Below are 22,313 nucleotides of genomic sequence, written 5' to 3' on the forward strand. Positions count from 1 at the left end.
AATGGGAGAAGATATCTGCATGTGACATAGCTGATAAAGAGCTAGTATATAAAATATATAAAGAATTTATAAAACTCAATGCTCCAAAAAACAAATAATCCAATTAAAAAATGGGCAGAAGGTAAGAATAGTTTTCCAAAGAAGACATACAGACAGCTAACAGACACATGAAAAGACGCTCATCATCACTTATCATCAGGGAAATGCAAATCAAAATTATAACGTGATATCACCTCACACCTGTCAGTGTCCAGAGTGTTAACCATTACACCATGGAACGCCACTCACCTCACACCTGTCAGAATGGCTAAAATAAAAAACACAAGAAACAACAGGTGTTGGCGAGGATGTGGAGAAAAAGGAACCCTTTTGTACTGTTGGTGGGAATGCAAACCGGTGCAGCCACTCTGGAAAACAATATGGAGTTTCCTCAAAAAGTTAAAAATAGAACTACCCTATGATCCAGCAATCACATTACTGAGTATTTATTCAAAAAATACAAAAACACTTCAAAGGGATACATATACCCTGATGTTTACAGCTGCATTACTTATACTAGCCAAGATATGGAAACAGCCTAAGTGTCCATCAACTGATAAATGTATAAAGAAGATGTTTTACATATCACAGTGGAATATTATTCAGCTATAAAAAGGCATTAAAATCTTTCCATATTTTAACAACATGGATGGAGCTAGACAGTATAATGCTAACTGGTATATAACAAATATCATATGATTTCACTCATGTGGAATTTAAGAAACAAAACAAATGAGCAAAGGGAAAAAGAGAGAGAGATAACCCAAGAAACAGACTTTAACTATAGAGAAAAACTGATGGTTACCAGAGAGGAGGTAGGTGGGGGAATGGGTGAAATAAGGGATGGGAATTAAGGAGTGCACTTGTCCTGATCACCACAGGGAGATTTAAAAAACTTGGGAGGGGTGCCTGCGTGGCTCAGTAGGTTGAGCGGTCACCTCAGGTCATGATCTCACAGTTTGTGAGATCGAGCGGAGCATCCAGCTCTGCAACTGACAGCATGGAGCCTGCTTGGGATTTTCTCTCTCTCTCCCTCTCTCTCTGCCCCTCCCCCACTCACTCTTTCTCTCCCAAAATAAAAAATAAACATTTTTAAAACCTTGGGAAAAACCAAATAAAAATAATAAATAAATAAATAAAATGGGGATAAAAATTCCTGCCCCCATATATATATATATGTAAAGCACTAAGCATAGTACGCAGCACATTATAAGTGCTCAATGAATATTAGCTCTTATTACTCCTAACATTATTGTTTGATATACACATATGTTGTGAAATGATTACCACAGTAAAATTAGTTCACATATTCATCACCTCACACATTACCATTTTTTGTGTGTGTGGTGAGAACATTTAAGACTACTCTCTTAGCAACCATCAAATATGTGATATAGTATTTTTAACGATAGTCATCATGCCATACATTAAATTCCCAGAACTTATTCATCTTGTAACTAAAAGTTTTTACCCTTTGACCAACATCTCCCCATTTTCTCCCACACCCCTAGACCCTGGTAACCATCATTCTACTCAGTTTCTATGAGTTCTTTTAGATTCCATATATAAGTAAGATCATATGGTATTTGTTTATCTCTGCTTGGCTTCCTTCACTTAGCATAATACCCTGAAGGTCCATCCATGTTGTTGAAATGGCAGGATTTCCTTCTTTCTCACAGCTGAATATTTCCGGGTGTGTGTGTGTGTGTGTGTGTGTGTGTGTGTGTGACATTTTTTTAATCCATTCTTCCATCAACAGACACTTAGGTTGTTTCCATGTCTTGACTGTTGTGAACAATGCTGCAATAAACATGGGAATGCAGATATCTCTTCAAGATAGTGATTTCATTTCCTACCCAGAAAGTAGGATTGCTGAATCATATGGTCATTCTATTTTTAATTTCTTGAGGAACCTCCATATTGTTTTCCATAATGGCTGTACAAATTTACATTCCAACCAACAATACACAAAGCGTTCCTTTGTTTGCATCCTTGCCCACACTTATCTCTTGTCCTTTTGATGATAGCCATTCTAACAGGTGTGAAGGGATGCCCCATTGTGGTATGGACCTGCTTTTCCCTGATAATTAGTGATGCTGGGTGCCTTTTCAGGTACCTGTTGGTCAGATGTCTTCTTTGGAAAACTGTCTGGTTCAGGTCCTTTGCCCGTTCTTTAAATAGGGTTATTTGGGTTTTTTTGTTGTTGTTTGTTTTTGTTATTGTTGTTTGCTATAGAGTTCTATGAGATCCTTATATATTTTGAAGACTAACCTCTTATCAGATACATAGTTTACAAATATTTTCTCTCATTTTGTAGGGTGTTTTTTCATTTACTGATTATTTCTTTTGCTATGCAGCTTGCTAGTTTGATGTAGTCCCACTTGTTTATTTTTGCTTTTGTTGCTTGTACTGTGGAGTCTTATCCAAAAAAACATTGCCATAACCAATGTCAAGGAGCTTTTCCCTTGTTTCCTTCTAGGAATTTTGTTTTGCGGTCTTACAATTAAGTCTTTAATCCATTTTGAGTTGATTTTTGTGAGTAGATATCAGAACTTTAAAAACTTAATCTTAGGCATCCTTAACCATTTCACTCAGCTATTATTCAGTGAAATGATACCAAATAAATACCATTTCTCTTGCAAGAATCATTATTTGTTGTAAGAAGTTTTCTTAGAGTGGTAGCTTTATCCTATTCCTGCCTCTACCAAAGACTTTTGTGTTTAAACTGTTCCTCCTTCACGGGCGCCTGGGTGGCACAGTCGGTTAAGCAGCTGACTTTGACACAGGTCTTGATGTCAAGGTTCATGGACTCAAGCCCCACCTCAGGCTCTGTGCTGACAGCTCAGAGCCTGGAGCCTGCTTGGGATGCTCTGTCTCCCTCTCTCTCTGCCCCTCCCCCACTAATTCTTCTTCTGTCTCTCTCTCTCAAAAATGAGTAAACATTAAAAAAAAAAAAATTTTCCTCCTTCATCAGGACCCTGCCCAACCTTTGGGGAAACAAAGACTTTCTAGGAAGGTATTCATTATTTCATTCATTCATGAAAAAAAAATATTTAGGGAGAACTTATTACACACCAAACACTGGGTAAGATGTGGGGAGCAAACAAGCAAAACTAATTTAGGGCCGTCAGAGCGAGGTGGCACCCACATCACAGTTCAGAAAGTGAATGAATGCAGGGCCAAGAACCGGGACCTCCGCCCGCGGCCCTCCCTCCCTCCCTCCCACCTATCTCACCCAGCACCTCAGAAAACTTGCCAGCGCCCTCCCAGTGACACGAGTCACCGTGCACTTCTAGGAAAGGCTTTGATACTGAGAGAGGGTTTAGGGAAAATAAATGCAGAGAGGAGGAGAGTGTCCGCAATTCAGGCAGCAAATAAGCAAACATGGTTAAAACAAGCCAGCAAGCAAAGCGTTAAGTAAGCATACTCTGAAAGCTTCGCAGACTCTGTCTTGGTCTGAGGAGTGACCAGGTGAATCTGGAGACAGGGCGGTGAACGTGGCCACAATTCCAGGTCTCGAGGGGGCGGGCGCAGGAGACCGACTGGAGGCTGCGGGGCTGGGGGTCTCTCCAGGTCAGGAGCCACTGCGGCGCCGGGTGTGCGGTGGGGCAGTGCCCGGCCCCACGGCGGGGAGAGGCCCGGGTGTGTGTGGGTGGAGATCCCGCCCCGGGAGAGGCGGGCCGGCCGGGACTATTTGAGGCGCGGAGCCACCGCCCCGCCAGGGATCGTACCAGGTCGCTTGAAGTTGCCCCCCGCAGCAAGCTAACTTGGGAGCGCTGGGCTGTGGGGTGAGTGGCGGGGGCGCCTGGGGACGGGGGACGGGGACGAAGCCTGCTGACGGCCCCGACGGGGCAGGGGCGAGAGCGCCCGCGCGGGGGTCGGAGGTCGGGGGCCGCGGGTGGGCGCGGAGAGGCGGAGGGCCGCGGGCGGAGCTGGGGGAGCCGTCCTGATCAGGGGCCGTAGCCTGCGAGTCCTGGAGGGAGCGGTGTGCGACTCCGGGAAAGTTAGCGGCGCTTTGCACACACTCACGCACTTAGCTGGGCGGGCCCTGGGTGTGTCGGCGGGCCCTGGGTGTGTCCGCGGACCACCCGCCGGGGCGCAGGTCACCCTCCGCAGAGACTGGGAGGCTCGACCACGGCGTCCCGCCCTCCCGCCGCGCGCCCGGGTTCCAGTGCGGAGTTAGGAAGCCGGTCCCCCTCCGCAGGAGGTGGGGAGCCTGCCCAGGGACTCTGGAGGCGGCTCCTGCGCCCCGGGACTGGGCTGCGCGGCCGCTGCATCTGGCTGTGGGGCGCTGGGGCTCTTCCAGCAGGCCTGGCGGCGGCAGGGGCTGCAGCGGCTCTCGGGGTGCTGATCCCTCAGAAAATGGTGATGCCCCGGGGCCTGAGTGGGCATGTGCCCGGCTTGGCGAAGACTACACATCCTAAGCTTTTGCAAATCGGTGACTCATCCCTGCCCAGATTGGCTAACTTGGGCATTAACATCCCGGATCTGTGCTGAGGACGTGTAGGGTGTGGCAGAATGGTAGCCCAGAAGTGCAGAGCTCCAGCTGGGGGCAGCTCTTAAGACATGTATGAAGATGTATTCTGAATTATCAGTTCCTTACATAAAAACACTAAAATGTGTCCATTCTGAGGAGTAGGACCTTAATGCCAAAGAGTCACATAGGGGACACGTAAGGTGAGACTCCCCCCCCCCCCCCTTCAAGTTAGTGATTGCTAGTCCAGATACTGTAGAATGTTTGTAAAGTGACTCCTGGGAGTTGGGTCTCTGGACAGTAAGGACAGGTGAACCGCAGTGACCCAATCTGTTTCTCGGATTCTGGGAAAGGAATGGAAAAAGTTCATCTGTGTTCTTTGGAAGATCGGAACTGCTTCCTAAATTCATAATGTTTGGGGGTTACAATTAGAATCAGCATGTTCTGGGGGAAAGTTTGATGATGGTTTTTGAATGTTTTGAGCTTAAAAGTGTTAGACGAATGCCTCACCACGTTACTTAAGTAGCAGAAGAGGGGGCAGTCTGCCTGATAGACTGACCCCCAAAGCTAGCTTTTTTTCAATGGAATAGGCAAGCCTCACTCTGTTCAGAGGTCTTTAATCAGTATTTCACTATGCTACAAATATACATAAGTGCTTTACTTATTTATTTTTTTAATGTTTTACTTTTGAGAGAGAGAGAGCAAGTAGGGGAAGGACAGAGAGAGGGAGACACCAAATCTGAAGCAGGCTTCAGGCTCTGAGCTGTTGGCACAAAGCCCAACATGGGGCTCTAACTCATGAACCATGAAATCCGGAACCATGAGATCATGACCTGAGCCCCAAGAGGTGCTTTAATATAAAGACTTTTTACTTATTGCTAGTGATGTCAAAAGGCCAGTATTGGTCTCTCCTATAACTTAGGTACTTATTTGCCTAGCATCTCATCAGGCAGACTCTAAATCTTTTTTTTTTTTTAAGTTTTTTTGTTTGTTTGTTTGTTTATTTAGAGATGGGGCGGGGGGAGGCATGAGTCAGGGAGGGGGCAGAGAGAGAGGTAGGGAATCTCAAGCAGGCTCTGTGCTGTCAGCTCAGAGCCTGATGTGGGGCTCGAACTCAGGAACTATGAGATCATGACCTGAGCTGAAGTCAGATGCTTAACCGGCTGAGTCAGCCAGGTGCCCCTAGACTCTAAATCTTAACTGCAACAGAGACTTATATTCATATGTTATAACTTGAGCATCTCATGTTGACCTTAAATAAGATTGGCTTATAAAGTTAATGTATCCGAGACTCATGGTAGCTTATCTAAACCATAGCCTCTCTTTCCTGTGATAGTTGGGGAAACAGGCTCCTCCTGAGGACAGCTGAGTTAGCATTTGGTATCTAGTTCCTGAACTGGTTCTTCTCATTAAATTCTGAGTGGTAAGCCTGCCAGAACAGTGCTTGCTATAAACTTCCAATTTGCTGCTGACTAAGTGTCATGTGTTCTCTCTTGATTGATGTTCAGCTTTTCCATAGGGGGAAAAATCAGTAACTGAGAGGCGCAAGGTAACTTTACCTTCCTTGATGCTGAGGAACTATGATAAGAAGGAAATCCTAGTAAAGGACCAGTTTCCTTTATTCCAACTCAGCATCACCGAATTTGGCCTTGGAAAGTGGATTTTCCTCAAGCCCTGCTCCATGTTTCGGCAACTGCCTCCTGTATTCTTCGGAGAGGAGTGTGGGCAGTGCCTTGGGGTTCTGAAGAAATACATTCATGATCCACTTCTCTTTCAGCTCGTATAAAGGTCAAGGCCCTTTGTGAGCAGAAATTTCAGAAGTGCTCCCAGGAACCCTGACTACTGGACTAATTGCTAGCTGGGCCTAGAATAGCATAGTACAGTAGATAGCTACTCTTTATTAGAGGGTAAAGTACAATTAACAGCCAATTAAAATGGTCTGCATTGTGACTCATGTTTAAATTCCTTATTCCAAAGCAACACTAAACTACTTCCTGTAGGTTTTTCCAAATATGAAGACCCAGGTAGTATTTCCTCAGTGTTTTGTTTTGTCTTTGATATAGTTTCTTTTCTGGAGCTTCTAAATTCTCTGATTCTGGGAATGGCAGGATAGAGTTCATATTATCTATAGCATCTGTAGGGTGAGAAGTTTTTTTTTTTTTCATTTAATTATCTCTTTATATAAACAATCCATCTGAAAAGAAAGAAAGAATTTTTCCAGGCAAGTAAGAAGACTTTTATCCAAATAGTTTTTTTTTAAGCTCTATGGTTGCTAGATTTCAAAAAAGCATTGGTTATAAACTTTTTCAAAAAAGAGATCTGATGGTTGAGAATTAAGATAGCAAAACAGTGCATACCCAGTTTTTGGAAAAGTACACTTTATTGGTTTAAATATGGTTATAATTAGTAAAATGACTGTGCAAAATGGCATCGTTGTATTCAGTATTGGATACAGTGAGTGTTGGAGCTCACTGAATGAGTCACCCAGCTTTTTCTGACAAAAACATGATCGTTTTAAATTTGTTTATAATTTCAACATGTTATGTAGTTCTGAGTGAATAAGCCAGAGAATTAATTTCTAAGTGAAGTAATAAACACTTTTTAAGGACTATATTTTAAAATTTCAAAGAATGAAGATTTTACATTAGTATAAAATGAGTTTGAATTAAGAGTGAGGGTCCTTGGACCCTTGGTTGTTGGCCTGCCAAGGACGGAATGACTTTGGGCCACCATATTAGCTTTCTAAGCCTCTGTTTCCTCACCTCTAGAGTGGGAATATTAACCTTCCCCTGAAAATCTTATAAGATTATTATCAGAATGAAAATAGGAAAGGTATGGGAAAGTGCTTCATAAACCAAAAAGTACCACACTAATGCAGGATTTCATTATTCTAATGGGCTTGTCTAATGTGTCACAACACAATCCAAACTGTCACCCAAGGCTTTATGTGAAACACAGTGGAAAGAAATTGAAATCTGCTTTGTTTCTCAAATTGTTTTGGTTGGAGCTGGAAATAAGCTGAATATGCTCCAGCAGAGACTTTAGGAAAAAATGTTAAATTTTGGAAATGCTGTCTTTTTTTTCGGGAATGCTGTCTTTAGTTTCTGGTTTTAATCAGCCTTTAAACACATCTTAGTTTGATAGGTGTTATATTAATAAGATACTCTATAAGGCCAATGGTACAGATTTAGCTAGTTTTTTTTTTAAGTTTATTTATTTGTTTTTAGAGAGAGAGCAAGTGCGAGCAGGAGAGGGTCAGAGAGAGAGGGAGAGAGAGAATCCTAAGCAGGCCCCAGGTTGGCTGTCAGCACAGAGCCAGACGTGGGCTCCATCCCACAAACCAGGAGATCATGACCTGAGCCGAGATCAAGAATCAGACGCTTAGCTGACTGAACCACCCAGGCACCCCCAGATTTAGCTGGTTTTAACTATTGAAGATAACTTTTTGGCTTTTATTGACCTGTATATCTACATTTCTGGAGGGATATACACACTAATCAGCTTAAAGTGTTTACTCAACCAGGCACAATTTTGCCCTCCCTCCCCTGCCCCCAGGATATTTGGTAATGTCTGAAGACATTTCTGGTTGTCACAATGGGAAGGGGGGTATTGTGCTACTGACATCTTGTATATTGAAGCCAAGAATGCTGTTCTACATCCTGTAATGTTCAGGGCAGCTCTGACTCTGACAGTGTATCTGACCTGAAACGTTAGTGGTGCTGAGACTGTGAAAAAGCCTTTACCGAATGGGGATATTTAAGAGAAGTCAACAATATGTATAAAGTTATAAATCTGGGTCTTTGGCATGTTGCCTAGGAATGGAAGAAAAGTTTGTGTGATCAAAGGAACTGAAATCTCTGCCCACCTTGAAGTTCAAGATTATTTCCTACTGCTGTCCAAAACGAGAGTCTTTGCTTTCTTAAGAAATGTCCCTTCTAGGGCGCCTGGCTGGCTCAGTCAGTAGAGCATGCAGCCCTTGATCTCAGAATTATGAGTTTGAGCCCCACTTTGGGTGTAGAGAGTCCTAAAAATAAAATCTTTAGGGGCGTCTGGGTGACTTGGTCAGTAAACGTCTGACTTCAGCCCAGGTCATGATCTCACGGTCTGTGAGTTCGAGCCCTCTGTGCTGTAGCTCAGAGCCTGGAGCCTGCTTTGGATTCTGTGTCTCCCTCTCTGTGCCCTGCTCGCTCTCTCTCTCTCTCTCTCTCTCTCAAAAAACATTAAAAAATAAAAATAAATTAAAAAAATTAAAAATAAGAGACATCCTTTTTTCCCCCTTTTCTGTAACAACTCTTCTCTCAAGTTCCTCTTGCGGTGGCAGCACACTTTTCTAAGCAGTGGTAGCCTTTTAAGAAAGGAACACCAGCAGAGGAGCACCTGACTTCTGCTTTAAAAGATCAAATGCTACAAGAAACACATGAATATAAGCCCTGGGAGCGTCACTGTGACTTCCTAGCCAAACTGCCAGCAGTTTTCCACTTTAGAAGATGGACATGGTGATGTGCTTAAACTGCTTCCAAATATGTTTGAGAATGCCGAGATTAAAAAGGAGATGTGCAGAAAAAATTAGTAGGAGGTAACATTTAACTGGGTATAAGTAACAGCAGAGTTTGATAACGTATCTGGTATGTATAAATGAAGGACATTAAGTCCTAGGAGGGGCTCTGCCTTTTTTTCTTTTTAACCAAAAAGTGTAATATTTTACAATTTTAGGACATATCAATTAGGATCTCTTGGGGTAATGTCATTTCTTAAAATAATTTAGTAAATCTCACAAGTGAGCAACTCAAGGGAAAAGAGAGTCTGATTGTTTAAGGGCCAGGTCACTTTGGCAGGTGATCCTGATCCGAGAAAACTCACCCAGGCCTCAGGAGTCCCAGGTTGTCGTCCTCCCCTCACTGCCAGAGCACCTGCAGCAGGGACAGGTGTGAAATATCTTCTATGGTTAGAGCCATGGCTCAGGGAGAGGAGCAGGAGAAAGCAGGAGTGATATGTCAAGGCCTCCCCTGGAGTCAGCTTTGGGCAAAGCCAACTCTGTTTGGTATCATCCTACCCAAAAATATTTTCCTCCACATTGTCTGACTCTCCTCTCATCTCCTCTCTCTCTTTTTTTTTTTTTTCTTCACACCCTTGTTTGTTATACTGCTGGAGTTTCATTTGGAATAAAAAATATCTTGAAATAAAAAAAGGGAGAAAGGGGGAAGAAAAGAGGCATCTTGTGCCTGCCTTTCATTTTCATTGCTCCACATCTGATCTCACCTCTCCTTTAAGGCTTAGCTCAAACAATACCACCTCTTCCCCTCTTAGAAGTAATAGTTTTAGTTGAGATGCCCCATCACACAGTCTGGCTCACAGTATTGATCCCTTGTGATCCCTGCTGGCCTGTGAGCCCTTTGACCATACAGATCTTGGCCTATCCATCTTCAAACCCAGACAAGAGCCCACACAGTGCCTGACCCAGAGCAGGCATAAATATGTGCCATTGGAGGAATAAATGATTGGCAGTAGCTACACATAGGGGCACTGTTTTTCAAATCTCAGTAGAAATCAGTCAACTCTGCTTTCCTCCTAAAACCCAGAAGATGGCATGGGGGCTGATCTTGGGACCGGGAAGGGAGGTGGGTGATTACCCTTTGTAAGAGGCTGAACCCTTTGTAAGAGGTGGTGAAAAAGCTCCCAGGAAGGAAGGTGTGGAGGATCACTGATGAACCAGGACTGTTTGTGTTTTTACCAAAGAAAGGGGCAGAACATTTTCTTCCTTGTTCTTCTCTCTCCTGTCTTGTAGGCCCCAGGATTCAGAACACAGGCTAGTATGATTAGAGTTTAAAGTTATTAATTAAATAGGGCTTGGTAATCTAGCTGGAGTGCATCCCTGCCCTTTGATGAGCTGTTTTGGTAGTTCCAACACCACTGATTTAGGCGTATCTAGGGAATAAACTGGCTGGGGAATAAAATGCCTGCCTATAGATTGTCTAGAACTGCCCAATGAACTATTTGTGATGTTGTGTTGATATGGAAACTGGTCAAATCTAGGATCAAATGATAACCTATCTTTTTTTTCCTCCTTTCAGGAAAATGGCAGACAGTTTTTCAGTAAGTGTTTTATGTTTATTTTCTTAATACATATTCCATGTAGGTTGAGGACTTTTTTTTTCCTTTACCACCAGACATTCCCTTCTAATTTTCTCACCATTTGGCTTCTTCTGGCTTTAACTGCCCAATGAGGGCTTATTAGCTGAAGTCTTGTTTTTCCAGAAGCAGATTCAAGAAGAAAGCGAGGCAGATAGAGGCCTGAGACTCACTAATAGTAACTCCTTTACTGAAAAGCCTGGGGCAGAAGCAAGTGGATTTCATGCTCAGGAGCTAAGAAATAGTATGAGCAATGGGAAGTGTAGTGCAGTCTGAGCATCCTAATTTCTGTGATTGTTTTTCTCACATCAGTTAGAGAGTATGTGCTTTTACATAGAGGAAGGCTAGCTCCTGACTTTGGCAAATTATGAATGGCAGCCCTCCATGCTCTGAAATGATGGAGGCAAGAATAAAGTGATACAGGAAATGTAGCAGCTGCGCAGACGTCCCATGAGGCAGAGAGGAAAGGAGAGATACCCTGGCTTCTCACTTCTTCCCACTCTTTAATATCTTGCCAGTACTGCCCCTTAGCCAGACTCTGGAAGCAAACACCATCTTCAGGGATCAATTTCCCTGAGATCAGGGCAAGGGAAGGAAGAGGGATGGATTTGACCAGCACATTGGGAATATGGCAGGGCTGACTCTTTGCTATCAAACATGGAATTTATTGAACTATGGGAACTCAGGCCCATCACCCTGACCACCTGCTATAGGGCATCTTTTCATCTGAACCATGTAGTTGTTTGATTTTGATAAGCCATGATCATCAAAATGCAGATAAGGCAAGTACAGACCTGTATCAGACACCACTGTGCATGGCCATGCACCTATTGTGCCTGCCTGGGCCAGGCTTGCGGTTCTGCTAGAAATTAGAAATGGGACTAGGAGCCCTTTGAGAGCTGCTAAGAATGTAAATACCCCTTTCCAAAGTCCTCTTCTGGAATGGTCTTGTGAAATGGGATGGAGACTCTTATTAAGCTATCCTGGTTCTCTCCAAGGAAAAGTCTGTGCCATTGGATAGATGTGCTAACTTTACCACGTAGTTAATATATTGACCCACTATGGCCAAGAAAGTATAGCAATCATTATTAGAATAACAATCAATCAATAAAATGCATTCTTTATGGCAAGACAATCCATGTTGAGAACTGTAAATTGTTTTACTTTCCATTTTCTGTATGGCTCCCCTCCTCCCCAGACAGTAATCAACCTGGAATCCCACTTACTTAATGGCATGATCGGGCCTTTTATAAAAAACCTAAACTTTCAAATTTTTAAATAGTCCTAGATTTACAGAAAAATTGCAACGATAGTACAAAGAGTTCCAGTATACCCTACGCTCACTTTTCTCTATTGTTAATGTCTTACATTAGTATGGTACACTTGTTAGAAATAATGAACCAGTGCTGATACATTCTTACTAAAAAAAAAAAAAAAAAAGAATAAAGTGATGAAGCATATGTAATCTCAAAGTCTCATTTTAGTCTTAGGAACTGCAGACTATTTAATAGGTGGAAAAAGTTTGGTTGATATGAATTTCATACCTTCACCATATCCCTCTACTTCTTAGATCACATATTCCTGTTTCCTGAAAATTCTGTTTTTGTGAATGTTTTTCCTCCTGTAATTGTTTTCGTCTTTCTTTCCAGCTTAATGATGCTTTGTCTGGATCTGGAAACCCAAACCCTCAAGGATGGCCTGCCGCATGGGGAAACCAACCTGCTGGGGCAGGGGGCTACCCAGGGGCCGCCTATCCTGGTGCCTACCCTGGACAGGCACCTCCAGGCGCCTACCCTGGACAGGCACCTCCAGGCACCTACCCTGGACAGGCACCTCCAGGAGCCTACCCTGGACAGGCACCTCCAGGAGCCTACCCTGGACAGGTGCCTCCAGGAGCCTACCCTGGCCCCACAGCACCTGCTTATCCTGCACCAACTGCACCAGGAGCCCACCCTGGGCAACCGAGTGGGCCTGGGGTCTACCCTCCTCCTGGACAGCCAAGTGCTCCTGGAGCCTACCCTGCTGCTGGCCCCTTTGGCGTCCCTGCTGGACCACTGGTAAGATGGAGTTAGTTGTTTCATATACTTGATTGTGATCAGGACAAAGCTAATGAATAAAGAACACAACAATTGTCTGGAGCGTTGGTGCCATTACTTTGCTGTGCTGTGGCTGGGAGCTGGCTCTGCACACTGACATGCAAAGGGCTTCAGAGAGACCTGAAGCTTTCAATTCACTGGTTAGAGCCACTTTTTGAGGACCAGCCATGGATCAGTCCAATAGAAAAAAATAGTTATTTGTATTGCGTTTAGTATGCATACTGTTAGTATAAAGAGAAGTCAGTGTATCTTTTGAAGACCTTTGTAAAGCAGCTTTAAATGAAGTCAAGATCATAGTAATGGGGGAACATTTTGGTTACTATTATTAATATACACTGAGTACATAACATGCACCAGCAGTGTGCTTCTATGTGAATGATTTCATTTAGCCCCAAAACCACCCTAGAAGATATGTTATTATCCCTACTTTACACTCGAGGAAATGGGACATACAAGTCATACAACTTGCCCAGGGTCATAGAGGGAATGTGTAGGGAAACCAAGGTAATGTGGTTTTGAAAAACCTTCTAAAGGTAATTTTGTGATCTAAGGATTGAATTTCCCTTTATGTTAAAACCCACCTTAGTAAATGAATTCTAAATGTAAAATCTAACTGTGGGGCTCCAGACACATCTCAGACACATTTAGATGTATAGGCTAGTTGGGGGATAACATACAGATGTGAGGCAAGTGTTTAGTAGTAGCGTGGGGTCAGACCCTTCCAGGACTATGTGGTTGCTGGCACAGGTAGCGTCTGACCTGCTTTTAGGTCAGCTTAGAGGAGAGTGCAGAGAAGGTGTTGGGAGTGTAGGAGGCATTGAGCAGGGCCTTGACCACAGTTAGTCATTTGTAGACAGATGGGGACGTGGAGGCTGTGGAAAGGAAGAGGCAGATGTGAGAGAGGTTACAAAAGAAGCCCAGGAGCTAGTGGTTAGGTCTTAGGAGTCAGAGATGACTGGGTTTTTGATAATGGACAACTACAGCACCGGCCAAGGGACAACCCCAAACAGGAAGTCAGGAATGAGACCTGATGGGGGATGGGGAAGAAGAGACAATTCCAGCTCACACCTGTTGGATATGAGGCATTGTAGCAAATTCAGGAGGAAGTATAAGGCCTGGAGAGAAAAGACTTGGGTGGTGGTTGAACCCAGGAGGAAGAAATTATGAAGGGAAAAGAGAAGAACCAAGAGAGTTTTGGGACTATTTACAGCACCTTAAACATAGGTGGTCAATAAATTTTTGTGGAAGAACTAGGGAATGTATTAAATAAAAAAGTGTTCATTTAATACATAAATTATCTGCCTTTAAAAAAAACTAAACTTTAAAAATTTAAAGTTCTAGATTTACAAAAAAATTGCAAAGGTAGTACAAAGAGTTCCTGTATACCCTACACCCACTTTCCTCTGTTGTTAACGTCTTAAATCAGTAAGTATCTGCTAAGTATCTGCCACATTCAAAGCACCCTGTTGATGTCATGTAAGTAGAATTTAGGAGAACTCACAAGTCCCCAAATGTGACACAATGTCTGCCCTCAGGGAGCAAAATAACCATGGTGAAGTACATTATGTGACAAAGGTCTTAAGAGTGGCAGAAAGTTGTGTATCTAAAATTGATACAATTATATCTCAATAAAAATAATAAAAAAAAGAAGAGTAGCTAGCAAAAAATGTTAGTGTTGATTGCAAGGTCTAGCTTAAGCCTTTCCAAAAAATAGTCCAAGTGAATGAATTATAGATTGGGATGTCTTAGTAATTCCTGAGAAATACAGTGCTCCAAAAGGGAATATGTTCTGTCTTTGGTACCAATTAACTGATGGTTTTATTCTTGATTATTGCTTGTGCATGGAGGAAGCCTTATCTCTTCAGTCCCTGTGCAGGGTGGCCTGAGAGTCTGGAAAAATGGCTTAAATTGGGATTATATGTTATTCACATTCAGCAACATACTTTTCTTTCTTTCCCCAGGAAAATATGACTCTTTATTAACACATACATGTTTTTTTATCCCCAGACTGTGCCTTATGACCTGCCTTTGCCTGGAGGAGTCATGCCTCGCATGCTGATAACAATTCTGGGCACCGTAAAGCCCAATGCAAACAGGTAAAGAGCAATATTAGCAACTCAAACATATTTGTCAATTGCCTCTTGAATAAAGAATGATCTATTTTGGATTTTAATGAAAATTCTAAAGCTACACATTTAGAATTCTATCCTGTAGAATTGGGATTATCCCATAAGTCAGTGTATGTTCCCACCAAGGGACAAAGTGTCCCTCGCTCAATCTTGTTTTTCTCCCAGAACCACAAGGAAACAGTTCTCCTTTGTGAGCACAAAGAGAAAGAGCAGAAAACCCATTCAGAAAAAAACTAGCTTTTCCCTCACAATGAGAGCCTTAGAATTTAAGGGAAGTAGAGCCTCAGTAATGTAATACTTGGCCATCCCTCCACTCTGAGCCATATATTGTCTAAAAAACCAAGCATGCATTTCATTTCTAGATGCCCATCAAAAGTTGGGGTGAGGAGCACCTGGGTGGCTTGGTCAGTTGGGTATCCAACTTTGGCTCAGGTCATGATCTCGCGGTTTGAATTCGAGCTCCACGTTGGGCTGTGTGCTGACAGCTCAGAACCTGGAGTCTGCTTCACATTCTGTCTCCCTCTGCCTCTCCCCTGCTCACGCTTTCTCTCTCTGTCTCTCTCTCAAAAATAAACATTAAAACAATAAATAAATAAAAATGAAAAATTAGGGTCAAAACCACAAAGATCACACTGGATGTAATTTTGAGTTAGTGAGAGCTTGCGTATCATACCACTCTCTCCTCATACTTGTACAGATCACCCTGCAGTCATGCATGGCACAGTGCAGTCTAAGATCTGGTGAGCTTCACTGCCATTTCCGCCTTCCTACTGGGCACATCAGGAGAGTCCCAGATTCCCATGGTGTCAGCCTGGTCTACAGATGTTAAGTGGCTGGATGGGGGAACCCTAGTCTTCTGAGTAGACACTATTAAAGATTTGGAAAGAAGTTAAAGACTTCATCAGAATAAGTCAGCCTTTGCCATTGGAACTGGTTTGATGGAGGTGAGCTAGGATGGAGTAAGACTGAGCTAATTTAGGAAAATCCATGCTGATTTATGGCTGCCCTGGAATGCCTGGCTCTGGTTATTACCACTAGTTATTTACATGTAATATGAGCAGGTTAAGGATATCCTGAAGACATCCAGCATACCTGTCCCTGAGGTTAGTGGTACCATTAAAGCTCCTGCAGCCATAAATTAATCTGTGTTTCTGGGTTTTGTAAACAGTGCACAAAAGGTACAAATTCAAGCTATGTATACAGGTATACAAGAATCCATAAGCAGCCTCTGTCTGTCACCTTGCTCCTCATGGATTAATGGGAACCACCTTGTCTGTTACCAGGAATTGGACTCCGCCTCCAGCTTAATCATTTACATTCAGATAGCTCATTTACTCTACCTCCAGCCAGTTTTCCCTGGTTCTGTGTGGTAGCCACTACCCTTTCCACCCAGCCTATACAGCTTCTCTAAACACAGTGCTTACCTGAACAATAAAGCTTGTCTCACAGCCAGTTATAAAACGTATATATCCTCTGCCTACGTCCTTATCCATCTTTCTTCCCCAAATACCACAGAAACCAGCACACGTGATCCCGTGCGTATGGCACTCACGATTTGTGAATATCTGCCCTCTTTCCTCAGCCGCTATCACACAGAACCACACTGGTGTTTACCTTATTTAGGGTTATTGCATTAGAAACTTTAGCTCCAATAACACTAGAGATGTAGACAGAGCCTGTGGCAGATTAAAACTAATTTTGGTTGAAATGATTAAGAGGATAGTAAACAGAAAAAAAAATGGTTGCTTGCTTCTGCAAAATCTGTGTGAGGAATTAGATGAAAAAAAGAATGCTTAAGGTGGCAGAGATGGCAAGATCTTCCTTTTCACTGTAGAGAAAGTACAGCCATTGGAATTTTTAGTCAAATACTAATTCTGTTGTCTATTTTGACCCTCTCCCTGTGAATTTAATATTGGAAGATACATTTGTGGCTATATATGTCTGTTATTGGGTAAATGAAACAACCCAAGGAATCATTGTTAATAGGTCTAGAGTGTAGACCTTGCTTTAAAACAAGAACACCAGCTGATTCTGATGTTAGTACTCTAGGGAGCACACTTTGAGAAGCTGAGGGATAGAGTTAATACTCTAACAGTCCAAGGACTTGTGTTTGCATTAACAGCCAAGGAGAAGGAATAAGGTCAAAAAGTTAAGGCAGGACTTCCATTAATTCCACTTCACATCATGGAGTGTTTAACACATTTATCGCCATGACCTCACAACTTAGCAACAGGATACCGAACATTATGTTGTCTCATTCTTGTTATTTTAGGACTTAGGTTTTTGGTTAACTATAAGGAAGGCAGGTATTCGATAGCTTTTATTTATTTGACTGGCCTGCCATTCATAGGTATTAAAAGTAGCTTGGGAGGGCAGGGAAGAGGTAAGCATCATTATTTGCCATGTAAAGCATAAAGTGGCCCTAAACTTACATAAGGAAACCTTGAAGAGTTTTCATAGTAGAGGCAGTAAAGAGGGAATGATAGCTGAATGCAATGTGACCAAAGACAATGAGGTAAAACAATGGAACACATACTGCCTTACTTACTTTCAAATACTACAAGAGTACATCAAATATTTGGCCTAGTATACTTTCCAATTTGAAGCCATACTCTGGTTTATTTACTTCCTGTTTAGAAAATGTCCCTGAATTTATAAACTGATTTGCTCTTTAGAAATTGTATGTTCTTTGGGGCATCTAGGTGGCTCAGTTGGTTGAGTGTCTGACTCTTGGTTTCTGCTCAGGTCATGATCTCAAGGTTCATAGGTTTGAGCCCTATGTCAGGCTCTGTGTTGACGGCACAGAGCCTGGAATTCTCATTGTCCTCTCCCCTTCTCATGCCCCCCCCCCCCAATGTCTCAAAAATAAATAAACATTAAAAAACCCTATGTTCTTCACTTGATACATATGTAAAACTTGAATCATTTTACTAATTCTGGTCTTTGGTTTAAACAGACTTGCTTTAGATTTCAAGAGAGGGAATGATGTTGCTTTCCACTTTAACCCACGCTTCAATGAGGACAACAAGAGAGTCATTGTTTGCAATACAAAGCTGGAGAATTTATGGGGAAAGGAAGAAAGACAATCAACTTTTCCATTTGAAAGTGGTAAACCATTCAAAGTAAGTTATTGCTATTATTATATATTGATAATGTATATTTTTCATGGGGAATCACTCTAAAACCACAATGCATTTGAACTGAATTTTTTATCAACTGTCCCGGGAGACCTAACTAGGACATCTGCTCCTCATCTCAGGACCAGGCTCAGCAGGACTCGCACACTCCCCAACTCCATTCACGTGTTTCACCATTGTCCCTGTTGCTACACCTTTGAGTTTAAGCTTTTTTGGAAATGAGAAAAGTAGCGTCTTTAATAAAAAAGGCAGATGATAGTCTTGATGGTACAGTTGGGCTGAGATTTAGTTCTTTAATACAGTGTAGTTGGCATAGCAATCAAAACTAATTTTGTTAAGTTCTAAAATTAATGCATGTTTGCTTTATGAAAAAATGTATAGGTTTTCAAATTAAAAAGTTCTCCATCGTTTCTCCTTTCCCCCAACCTCACAAAGGTTGCAACTTGGTCAGTATCTTTCTAGTATTTTCTGTGACATACAACACACTATTTCTACTTTATTTAAAAAAACTTTTATTTATTAAGTAATCTCTACCCCTGAACTCATGACCCTGAGATCAAGAGTCACATGGTCTACTGCCTAAGCCAACCAGGCATCCCAACATACTTTTCATTTTTAAGCACTGCTGCAACAAATATTAGGCCCACAGTGTTGCGTTGAGAGTAGAGTGGTTTGTAGAGTAGAGAGTCTACTAATAGCTAGACTGTAAACTCCTCAAGGGCAGGGACTTATAAGGACCATATTCTATATTCAGTGGACATCTTTTCATAGTAGAACATTTTTACCTAGGGGCACTTAGATGGCTCAGTCAGTTAAATGTCTGACTCTTGATCTCAGCTCAGGTCTTAATCTCAGGGTTGTGAGTTCAAGCCCTCTGTTGGGCTCTGTGCTGTGGATGTGAAGCCTTCTTTAAAAAACAAAACAAGGGGCGCCTGGGTGGCGCAGTCGGTTAAGCGTCCGACTTCAGCCAGGTCACGATCTCGCGGTCCGTGAGTTCGAGCCCCGCGTCGGGCTCTGGGCTGATGGCTCAGAGCCTGGAGCCTGTTTCCGATTCTGTGTCTCCCTCTCTCTCTGCCCCTCCCCCGTTCATGCTCTGTCTCTCTCTGTCCCAAAAATAAATAAACGTTGAAAAAAAAAAAAAATTAAAAAACAAAACAAAACAGAGGCTCCTGGGTGGCTCAGTCGGTTAAGTGTCTGCCTCTTGATTTTGGCTCAGGTTGTGACCTCACACTGGGCGTGGAGCCTGCTTAAGATTCTCTCTTTTCTTCTCCCTCTGCCCCTCCCCTGCTCGTGCTCTCTCACACGCATTCTTTCAAAAACAAGCAAATAAAACATGGTTACTTAATAGTATTTCAACTGTTGAGATATGTGATAATTCAACAAGTACCCTATTGATAATTTGGAGTATGTAAATATTCTAAATGAATAAAACCTGGAAGGCTTGTTTTACTAAAATACTGTAATAACTGTCCTTATCTTTGCTTCCTAGAAGAATAATTTTATTCCACAAGTGTACATATTTAAAATTTAGGTAAGATATTGCCAAAGTGCCGCTTCCAAAAGGATGTAAGGATAAATGTGCTCGCTACTAATTATTGGGAAGTGTTCCCACTGCTCTTGTCAGAACTGGTTGTTATTGATCTTCACGGCATTTGCCACTTTACTAGAGGAGTTCTACTTTAGTGTGTTTATTTATTTATCGAAGTACAGTTGACATACAGTGTTACGTTAGTTTCAGGTATACAACATAGTGATCAACATCTCTATGTGTCATGCTGTGCTCACAAATGCAGCTACCATGTGTCACCATACAACACTATTACAGTACCATTGACTGTATTCCCTATGTTGCACCTTTTATCCCAGTGACTTATTCATCCCATAACTGGAAGCCTGTACCTCCCACTCCCCTTCAACCATGTTGTCCATCCCTGTATCCCTCTCCCCTCTGGCAACCACCAGTTTGTTTTCTGTATTTATGGGTCTGTTTCTGCTTTTTGTTCATTTGTTTCTTTCTTTGAATTGTTTTTTAGATTGCAATAAATGAAATCATGGTATTTGTCTTTCTCTCTTTTTTTTTTTTAATTTTCAACGTTTATTTATTTTTGAGAGAGAGAGAGGCAGCACGAGCAGGGGAGGGGCAGAGAGAGACAGAGACAGAAACCAAAGCAGTCTCCAGGCTCCAAGCTGCCAGCACAGGGCCCGACACGGGGCTTGAACTCACGAACCGTGAGGTCATGACCTGAGCTGAAGTCGGACACTTAACCGCCTGAGCCACCCAGGCGCCCCTGTCTGACTTATTGCATTTAGCATAATACACTCTAGGTGTGTCCGCATTGCTGCAAATAGCAAAATTTCATTGTTTTGAATAGATGAGTAATATTCTATTGTATATATATACCACATCTTTATCTGTTCATCTACGGATACACACTTGTGTTGCTTCCATATCTTGGCTATTATAAATAATGCTGCAGTAAACATAGGGGTGCATATATCTTCTTGAACTAGTGTTTTTCATTTTCTTTGGGTAAATACCCAGTAGTGAAATTACTGGATCATATAGTATTTCTGTCTTTAATGTTTTGAGGAACCTCCATAGTGTTTTCCACAGTGGCTGCACCAATTTACATTCCCATGCACAAGGGTTCCTTTTTCTACACATCCTCACCAACACTTGGTGTGTTTATATTTTTACTTTTAGGTGTTGGGCATACAAAAACTTTGTTTTTATGTAGACGCACTATTAAACTTTTCCTTTATAGCTTCACCTTTATCATTTTTTTCATTTTCTTTTGCTTAAATCTTTAAATATCTGGAGTCTATTTTGACTGCAAAGTCACTTCTTTGGACTTCAGTCAGTTCCACAGATGATCATACAGATGAACTATGGGACATTCTGAGCTCAAGCCAGACTGGTTTTGACATAAATGAGCATTCCTAACAGTTTTGTGTATGTGCCATTTCAGATACAAGTGCTGGTTGAATCTGACCACTTCAAGGTTGCGGTCAATGATGCTCACTTGTTGCAGTACAATCATCGGATGAAAAATCTCCACGAAATCAGCAAACTGGGAATTTCTGGTGACATAGATCTCACCAGTGCTTCACACACAATGATATAATCTTACAGGGGAAGATTTAAAAAAATGAAATTGAATATGAACCCTTAGACATTTAAATCTCATGTTTACTGACTGAAAAATTTTACCTTTATTCATCGATGTCCTTCTTGTAAAATCACTCATTTAATAAACATTCTAAGAGTTACCTGTCTTCATATGTCATTTAATTGGGGCAGTTTATTCTTTTTTTTTTTTAAAGATTTTTTTTTTTTTTAAGTGACCTCTGCACGCAACATGGGGCTCAAACTCACAACCCTGAGATCAAGAGTCGCACACTCCACTGGCTGAGCCAGCTAGGCATGGGCCAATTTATTCTTGATAATGCATAATGGACTCAGTGGAAAAGGAATATGTAGCAATATTAATACTGCATTAGAGTCTCCCAAAGTTTCCTATGCTTGCTAAAATAAGAAAATAGTATTTTAACCTCTGTGTGTTTCCATAAAAACCAGAAGATACTGCAAGGAAATCATTCTCCCATTCTCTTACTTAAGGAAATATATATTCAGAAAATAGGAAAAAAAGAAAAAGTTCAGGTTTTTTTGTTTTTTTTTTTACTGTTAGCATTCTGGTGTATTTCTTTTCATTCCTATTTTCTCTTTCTAAACTATACTTAGCTGTTTTCAAATATAGCTGTTTTGAAACCTTGCTGTAAGTTCTCTTGGTTTTTAGGAAATATTATATTTATAAAGGAAAAAAGCTCTTAATTGATCTATAATAAGCTTGAGAATTAATAGTTCCCATTGCCAACATTCTCAACCATGTCTTTCTGCCCTTCCTCATTATCAGCAAGCCCAAAGAGATTAACACAATTTCAAAACTAGGATGTAGTCATAGCACTTCAAAAGATCAAAATATTGTTTGGTCTATTGTTTCTATACTACCACCTCCTAGATATTTTATTATTACAAGGTGGGTTCCTCAGGAAGCAGAGATTAGAACACAATAGGTTTATGGCAGAGAATCTCACAATTAACAACTCGGGATGAGAAAGCACACAACTGGGCAGAGGAAGAAGTTGGGCATCAATGCCTCAGCCCACCCTGCAGGGGTTCTGAAGCTGGGATGATCCTTTGGAGCTGTCAAGAGGACACTTTGATCAGTGAGTAAATACAAGCCATCTGAGAAACAGTATGATCTTGGGTGATCTTATATGTCTTCATCTGAGGTAGTTTTCATACAGG

The 22,313-nt window shown here is 41.9% G+C and overlaps 1 protein-coding gene and 1 long non-coding RNA gene across 4 annotated transcripts in view; one reads left to right on the forward strand and one right to left on the reverse strand.

Moving 5' to 3' along the window:
* Positions 1-3,626, reverse strand: part of LOC122469123 — a 75,472-nt gene extending 71,846 nt beyond the window's left edge. Inside the window, exon 1 of one of the 2 annotated variants that reach the window (XR_006293386.1) lies at positions 3,467-3,599. This is a non-coding gene — a long non-coding RNA (uncharacterized LOC122469123). Of the gene's footprint in view, positions 1-3,466 lie in introns of both variants that reach the window. The other variant, XR_006293385.1, reaches the window with a different exon arrangement.
* Positions 3,319-21,274, forward strand: LGALS3 (galectin 3). 2 transcript variants are annotated; one of them, XM_043556209.1, is made up of 6 exons: positions 3,319-3,510; positions 10,585-10,606; positions 12,292-12,699; positions 14,746-14,834; positions 17,824-17,989; positions 20,974-21,274. In XM_043556209.1, the coding sequence occupies exons 2-6, from the start codon at positions 10,589-10,591 to the stop codon at positions 21,127-21,129; spliced, it is 837 nt and encodes a 278-aa protein (XP_043412144.1). In that variant the 5' UTR covers positions 3,319-3,510; positions 10,585-10,588; the 3' UTR covers positions 21,130-21,274. The 2 variants fall into 2 exon arrangements, with proteins under 2 accessions (XP_043412144.1, XP_043412145.1); XM_043556210.1 differs by lacking the exon at positions 3,319-3,510 and adding an exon at positions 3,739-3,827.
* The last annotated feature ends 1,039 nt before the right edge of the window (positions 21,275-22,313 follow it).

Source organism: Prionailurus bengalensis, chromosome B3 (assembly GCF_016509475.1).
Source record: "Prionailurus bengalensis isolate Pbe53 chromosome B3, Fcat_Pben_1.1_paternal_pri, whole genome shotgun sequence".
Classification (NCBI taxonomy): domain Eukaryota; kingdom Metazoa; phylum Chordata; class Mammalia; order Carnivora; family Felidae; genus Prionailurus; species Prionailurus bengalensis.

Coding starts and splice junctions, on each gene's coding strand:
- LGALS3 (XM_043556209.1), top strand. Junction 12,700..14,745: donor GCGTCCCTGCTGGACCACTG/GTAAGATGGAGT, acceptor TTTTATCCCCAG/ACTGTGCCTTATGACCTGCC. Junction 14,835..17,823: donor GTAAAGCCCAATGCAAACAG/GTAAAGAGCAAT, acceptor TGGTTTAAACAG/ACTTGCTTTAGATTTCAAGA.